Below are 8353 nucleotides of genomic sequence, written 5' to 3'. Positions count from 1 at the left end.
TAATACATGTTTTATGAAATAATTTTTAGAAGAAAAGGTGTGTATTTCATGAACATTGTAAGTTATAACTGATGCTGCCTATGCACATTCTTTATTTTCTTTGTTCTTCCAGCCTTTGTGTGCCCTGATACCCATAGGAGGAAAGGGAAACAAGACAATGTTTTCTTCTTTATCTAAACAGCTTAGCCTTAAGAATAGGAATCAGAAAGGGTATGTCTTTTTTTTTTTTTTTTTTTTTTGAGAGGTTTCTGCTATAGGGCGCATACGCTCACCAGAAAGACAGAGAGACAGAAAGCAAGAAATCTCCCCCGAGGGGGGATGGCCATGCCACAATCCCTTCTCCTCCATTCTCCTTGGGATCTTGGGCACACACGCACACGTACCCGGCATGGTTTTAAGCCACTGGGTCCGGGACTCGAACTGCGGTCGACTACATGGGAGTCAGTGACATAGCCATTACAGTAACTGTTGGTCCCAGAAAGGGTATGTCTTGATTTTTTTTTTTCCTGCCATAGTGCGATTGCACTTAACAGAGAGAAATGACATACAGAGACAGACAGACAGACAGACAGACAGAGAAGGAAAGTGAGAAATCAAATCAACCCCCGGGGGGATGGCCACACCACAATCCCTTCTCCATTCTCTTCTCAGGATTTTGGACACACACACACACAACTGACATGATTTTTCAAGCCTCTGAGTCTAGGACTCAAACCTCACAGCCAATCATGCGAGATTCAATACTTGAATCTTCATGCCACCTGCTGGACGCCAGAATGGGTATTTCTAATCTAAATACAACATAAGCTTGATTTGCCTTTTAATCGATTAGTATGTAAAACCACCTTATAAGGCAGTACAAGATAACAGATATCCTGTAAGGCAAGAAAGGTAAAAGTATAAATATTTTTTTAAGGATAGAACGTTCTCTCTACAAGGAGCTCTGGCCTTATTATTATAATTGTGCTAGCTCAGGAACCAAGAAAGCTCAGTGTTTATTGACATTTCCTTAAATGGAAACACAAATATTTTCAGTGCATTCAGTTCTGGAATAATAATGTAAATCCAAAGAATAAAAAGGACAGTGGTTTAGAAATCAGCTGTTTTGGGGTCAGCAGGTGGCATAGTGATTAAAGCACTGGACTCCCATTTGGCCAACCACTGATTTGAGACCCAGACCTGGCAGTTCACTTTCTCACTTTGTTTCTTTGTCTTTCTCTGGTGAGGACACATGCCCTATAGAAAATTAAACACTACTACTACTAATAATAAATATTTAAATAAATAACTCTTTAAAAAGGCAAAGAAATTGGCTATTTATTCAACTTTGGCAGGCGTTTGAGTGGAGAATAACACTGCAATTGGGGTCATTTTTGGAGAAACAGACGTCAGCATAAATCATCTTCCTCTGGACTTTCATCCTGTTACATTGTATATTTGTATCCTTCATCAAATAAACTGGGAATTTATAACACACATGTATGCGTCTGTGACGATGAGGTGTCTCTTCTTACAAATGAGAAAACAAGCCTTGGGAAGTGTTGGGACCATTCCCAAAGTCATAGCACTAGTGATAGAACTCGGGACTCAAAATCATCAGATTCCAGGACTCGGAACCACTCTAATTTTCTGTTGCACCTAGAAATATTGGTCAAACGCCCAAAGCCATTTTCCATTTCCCTTCTCCCTAGTCATGTTCCAGTTAGATACATCCATGGGACAGTTCTAGCCAAAGAGATTGAAATCTGCCACAGGAATCTTGGAAACAGGAGTGCCTTTTTGTGAGGGGTACTCCTGCCCCTATCCCCCTTTCTTTTTTTAAATTTTTTTTCTTTTCCAATATAATTGAAGAAACAAAATTTATGCAAACATTAGGAAAATGCCAAAGAATCACAGTATAACGTCAGTGCTGGCGAATGAAGTTGAACTGCTGAACTAGTGGCATAGTTGCATAACTGAGTTCTTTTTATTTGAGAAAAATAAGTTTAAGCCACAGTAACCAGCTTTCCAACTACTACCTGATAAATCCACTTAAAGCATTTTCTTGTGCATGTTATTCTTCCTGATTAATAAAATTTTAATTTTCTTATGTCTACGCTTATCTAAAATAACTTTATCCATCATTTATGTTAATACTTCTGGGAAAATTTAATCTAGGTGTGATCCATGTAAGAAACATAATTGGATTTTTGTTTTTAACTTAATATTAGAGAAGAATATGTTAATTGTAATTATAGATTTCTTAAAAGTTTATTTCTTTCAAGAGAGAAAGACGAGGATAAGGAGAGTCACCCCCAACAGAGTCTGCACCATGATGTGCCCCAGCCAGTCAGGATCATGGGCATACACGAATGCCAGCATGTGTAGGGACGTCTTGGGGTGTGAACCTGGACCTTTCCCACATGGCTTCAGCATTAAAGAGTGTGCTTATCACTAGAGGCCACTGTGACTGTCCTCGATGACAACTTTAAGCAAACATTGATAGAAAGGATATTTTAAAATTACACAAGAGACTCGTCTATGTCATGTGTAAGTCACGTACTGAATATAATATGAGAATCTTTCAGAAAAGAAAAAATCTATAGTATAGGTCTTGGAAAATTAGTTACCTATTAATCTTTTGCTTGGTCCAAATCCTTCGTAAACCCACAGGTGACCATGACAAGTCAGAGGTGTGGGTGTCATCTGGAAGTTAATAATATCAAGGCGAATGATGTGATTTGGAGGGGCCACTAACCTCCAGTGGCACCTGTAGCATGGATGAAAGGAAGTCAGAAGTGGTTTCCAAACAGAAGATACTGTTATCTACTTCGCTCAAGTGCATCAATGTTATTGATTCTCAGTGAGCCTTAGTTTGTGTACGTGTATCTTTATGCGTTGATTGGTGAATGATTTTTAAAAACTTATATCTGATAAAATACTGTGTAAAAAGTTGTAGTTAAGTTCACATAGGATGGTAAACGGTTGGTCAATGATGAGTATTGCTCTAAATCCTGATTGGCAATCTATGTATGTAAGAACCTATTCTAGTCATGATTTTCCCCAGACTCCCTTCTATATTAAGAATCTACTGGGACCAGCAGTTGGCATAATGGCTATGTCGCTAGACTCCCACGTAGTTGACTGTGGTTCGAGTCCTGGATCTGGTGGCTTAAACTCATGCTGGGCACATGTGTGTGCATGCCCAAGATCCTGAGAAGAGAAGGGATTGTGGTGTGGCCATCCCCCCTGGGGGTTGATTTCTCACTTTCTGTCTCTCTGTCTCTTTCTGTTTTTCTGGTGAGTACATGGGCCCTTCTCAAAAAAAAAAAAAAAAAAAAAAAGAATCTACTTAGGATTAGTATTACACAAATATTCACTTTTACTTTCTTGCCTTAAATTTTATTATATTGTTTAATTCAAAGAAAACTTTCTGCAATTGCAATTTAAGAACCATTTATTGAATATCTATTATGTGCCGTAATATTGTACACCCATCGTTTTGATTTCCAAAGTTCTTTGATAGAGATCTGACTTTCCATGTTGGCCAATAAATGGTTTCTTTTGTTGAGAAAGTACAACGTCTAAACAAACTTTCTCACAATGTTTTCTCATACAGAACACCACAGATTAGGGGTTATCTATTCTTTGAGAAGGTGGAGGATACTACATAATACAAATATCAAGTATTCACATGTGACTGTTCACACACTTCTCTCATCACAATAAACATTTCTTCCTTACCTCCTACTGGTTCCCCGAGGGGATCTTGGGATTTTTACGATTCCTGCCAGCTTGGTCAGGAGAGTGTCCTCACAAGTGACCATGGACTCTTGGTTTGGACTCTGGGAAAGTCTGGCTGTTTTGCTGTCCTTTGAAACTAGAAAAGAAATGAACAGAGGCGATGACCATGAAATTAATTTTAGTACAGGTTTCCAAACACTTTTTCAGATCAAGGCAATCAGCTCTCCTCTCTAATGGTCTTAAAAGAAAATTATCAGAAGGTGGTTGTTTTCACTGAAAAGTCTCTTTATTTTAAACGTTCAAAGATACAGAAAATAAGCACATCTAAGAACCATCTTTGACATAGCCTAAGGAATATGGAAAATTATAAATAAGTACAGATAATCCTACTAACTGCCCAATTCCACCTGAAATGAATGTTCTTTTTATTTAATTTTTTGTAGGGCATGTGTGCTAACCAGAAAGGCAGAAACGGAGAGACAGAAAGCAAGAAATCACCCCCCAGGGAGGATGGTCACGCTGCAATCCCTTCTCCTCCATTCTGCTCTCGGGATCTTGGCTACACATGTACACATGCCCAGCGCGAGTTTAAGCCACCAGGTCCAATACTTGAACCACGGTTGACTACATAGGAGTCCAGTGACATAGCCATTATGCCAACTGCTGTTCCCGAAATCAATATTCTTAATGGAGTTTCCTAAGAGAAATCTTTCATATAATAAGAAAGCTTTTCTTTACTACTCATTTAACTTTTCCCCCCAAATATGCAATATACAGAGGTCTAAAAAATAAATTCTCTGCAATTCTCTTCAGTTTCAAGAAAAGAACTAGTTTTTTTAAAAATCTTACTATACAGAAAACTGATACAGCAGTAATTAACAAATTATTAATAAGTAATTAATAACTAATAAGACAGCTAAGATTGAGAACTCAGATCTTCTGATCCACAAGAATTACAGCTGCAGAAAAGGTTCTCTGTGGTATAGAATCATAATCATAGGAAAAAATGCCGCCTTTCAACAAACACATCTTAGTCATGTTCAGAAATCATAATTAAAAACAATTTGCCAGAGGGCACCCTCATGAGAGAGTAAGAGAGAGAAAAAATGCATCCCCAATGGGGTGTGGTCACACTACAATCCCTTCCACTCCAGACTCCATCCCGTCAGGATTTGAATCATGCATGCACACATGTTTTTCAAGTCACTGGGTCTGGGATTTGAACCAAGTGATGGGCCACGTGGAATCTGTCTTCCTTAAACACCAGACCACAGGGTCAGCCTGGAAATCATAATTCTTGATGATTTATAAGTAAATCAAGTAATCCACTGAGTGGTATCACTTTTGAGACTGACCATATCTTCAATGACTTAGAGTTTCCTTTCAAACATAAACTCATTCCCCTCAAAACATGAGTTTTTATGAAATGCCATATAAGTTTTAAAATATTCCTTAAAGAATAACATTAATTTTTTAACCTGTATAAGTTTATAAAATGACCAAACATACCTCGGGCTCTGAAGACAGCATAGCTTTTGCCAAAAGCACCTTGTGTCAGAGAACAAAATGCCACCCTTACCAGCCGTGCAGAGCTCATGAAAATTAATGGGTAAAAGCTTCTTCCGCATAATTCACCTAGTTAAAAAAAGGAACTCTAGTAAAAAACAAAAACAAAATTTTGAGTAGTTTCTATGTTCTAGGCTAGGCAAGTAATTTACCACAAGGCAAGAATTGATTCCATTTTGCAAAGTGCAGAAACAGGACTCTGGAACTCAAGCAATTCCCTCAAAGTCATAGACTGGGGGGAGTAGGAAGAGCTAGAATCGAACCCATGAATCCAGTACCTAACAGAATATACTATATTACAGTGCTTCTTGAAGCGTGTGGTGAATTATTTCATCTTTTTTGGAGAGATTTTTGCTAAAGGTGCATGTTAGAGAGACAGTAGGTGAGATATGATCCCCCCAAGGGGGGATATTTTATCTTTTAAATGATGTTAATGTGTCATGTTTCTCTTATTAACCTGTTTTTTAAAGTATTCTAACACCAAGATCCATAATGAGCAACCTTTTCTACCTGGAAATTTATTCTTCCCTAGATTCAACATCCTATGGATTGCTTCACTTTGAGAAACTAAGTCACAGATGGAAGGGAGCATTATAATCACAATTCTAAAATGATGTCGAGAGCCGATTAAGAAAGTGTGGACACAACCTGTGAGTTTCTTAGAATCAAACTCATCTACTCTGATGAGTAATTCAGTATCATTTTGCAACATTTATCTAAATGTCACCTGCTCAGGAAAACACATGCTAAGGGCCAGCCCCATAGCACAATGGCTAAGCACTGTGCCTTGGCAGCCAGATCTCACATGGCTGACTACAGTTTGTATCCCTGGCCCCAGCAGCCTGAAAAACACACATGTCATGCATGCATGCCCCAAATCCTGACTGGTGGGGAGAAATAAAGGAGAAAGGAGTGTGGCAGGACCATGTCCCAACTGGTGGATGCTTTCTCTCTCTCCCTTTCTCTGGCAAGTACACATACCTCTCAATTTGGAGGGAGAGAGAGAGAGACAGACAGACAGACAGACATGTTGGGCTTACCTGTAACCTAGTGGTTAAGGAAAGTGGATCCCACATGGTTGACTATACAGGTTGAATCATGGCCCTGGCAGCTTAAACAAAACATATCAGGTGCATATACACATATGGACAAAATTCAAAATAAACTTTCCATTTTCTTTCTTTTTTTGTTGGAAAGGTTTTTGCTATAGGGTGCGTGTGCTTGCCAGAAAGACAGAGCGACAGAGAGACAGCGAGAAATCATCCCCCAGGGGAGATGGCCATGCCACAATGCCTTCTTCATTCTCCTCTCAAGATCTTGGGCTTGCATGCACACGCACCTGGCGTGAGTTTAAGCCACCAGGTCTGGGACTCGAACTGCTGTCAACTACATGGGAGTTCAATGACATAGCCATTATGCTAACTGTTGGTCCCAATTCTCCATTTTCTGATGAAGAAATGGAGGACAGGGGACTGTGGCATGAACACGCTTCACCAGGAAAAGCTCTCTCTCTTTCTCTCTTACACCCTCTCTCTCTCTCTCTGGCAAGTATTCATGCCCCCTGACAAAACAAATAAACAAACAAAACAAAGAAAGACAGACCGACAATACTGATTATAGTATAGATAGCCATATCACACCTACATTCCAGATACTTCTTTTCCTGCTTCCAGCTGCATTTTCCCCACCTTAGCTCTTCATCTAATATAGTGTATATTTTATTTTGTTACGAGTCTTTTACCTACTTGGATATAAACCTCATAAGGGTCCGTGTTCCTTTTGTTCGCTACTGGATCCCCAGAACCAAAATGATTCAGTCCCTGGCCCATAGAAGTTACTTCACAAATAATTGTGGGGAGCAAAAGAAGGTACTATATCCAAGGAGGAGGAAAGGAGAAAGAGCATTAGGTGGCATATTAATGCAAATGATGCTGAAATACTACTGGATATTTGGAGAATGAGTAAATGCTTATTTGTGCTAAGTAGAGATGAACTGACTTCCACAGGAAGAAAAATAAAATTTTACAGAATGGAAAGATACTATACAACTTGAAAAAAGAGTAATGTTTCCATTACAGCCTTACAGTTCTGCCAGCTATAATTTGAAGAGGCAGAACAATTTCATGAGGTTCAAGCTGACAATTTCAATTCAAAGAAATGCTAGGTTGGAAAATCATACGAAGTTCTCAGTTAATCTACAACAAAGTCAAACAAGGCTTTCAACAGGCAACGATGAGAAATTCAGGTTCCCCAAGAAGATGTCTCCTTCTCTGTAACAGTCTAGTATATTATGAATATAGAGCTGGGAACAAAAATAACTTTTGTTTTTTAAAGAAAGAGAGGTCAGCCCCATATCACAGCTGTGAAACACTGTGCAGAGGAAACCAGATTCTACATGGCCGACCAGGGTTTGAGTCCCAGCCCCAGCAGCTTCAAAAGCAGAATGGGTGAACACACATGTGCTTAGGATTCTGACAAGATGGGCAACTGAAAGAAAAAGGATTACATCATGGCCAGACCTAGCTAGTTAGGAGGAGGGATCACTCTCTCTCTCCCTCTCCTTCTCCCTCCCTCCCCCTCTGTCTTGTGTATGCACACCCACTGTCTGGCATAAAAAAAGAAAGAACAGCTATACAATCACTTTATCATTCTCTCAATACATGGTAACATGATTCCAAAATAACATTTTGAGGGGTGGCAAGAAGATGATGTGGTGGTTAAGGCACTGGACTCCCACATGGCCAACCACAGTTCAAGTCTTGGACCTAGCATCTTGAAGCTCATGCTGGGTGTGTATGCATGTGTGCCCAAGAGCCCAGGAGGACAATATATTGCAGTGTAGCCATTCCCCATGGAGGGTGGATTCTCACTTTCCCTCTCACTATCTCTCTCTCTCTCTCCACTGAGCTCACATGCCCCACAGCAAAAACCTAAAAATAAATTTTTTTAAAGGAAAACACTTTTCTGAACTCAGAATAAATTGAATTAATTTTTTTTTTTTTTGGAGAGGTTTTTTGCTACAGGGTGCTTGCACTCACCAGAGAGACAGAGAGAGACAGAAAGC

At 39.4% G+C, this 8353-nt stretch overlaps 1 protein-coding gene across 1 annotated transcript in view; it reads right to left on the bottom strand.

The window, feature by feature from the left end:
• Positions 1–8353, bottom strand: part of OVCH1 (ovochymase 1) — a 109217-nt gene that overhangs the window by 33174 nt on the left and 67690 nt on the right. The window contains 4 exon segments of the mRNA XM_027771127.1: positions 2610–2749; positions 3724–3859; positions 5233–5358; positions 7031–7160. Coding sequence (XP_027626928.1) covers positions 2610–2749; positions 3724–3859; positions 5233–5358; positions 7031–7160 — 532 coding nt within the window.

Source organism: Tupaia chinensis, unplaced genomic scaffold (assembly GCF_000334495.1).
Source record: "Tupaia chinensis unplaced genomic scaffold, TupChi_1.0 Scaffold000028_1, whole genome shotgun sequence".
In the NCBI taxonomy this organism is placed as follows: domain Eukaryota; kingdom Metazoa; phylum Chordata; class Mammalia; order Scandentia; family Tupaiidae; genus Tupaia; species Tupaia belangeri.
The sequence above is the reverse complement of the archived record's forward strand: the minus strand, read 5'-3'. Positions and strand labels throughout refer to the sequence as shown.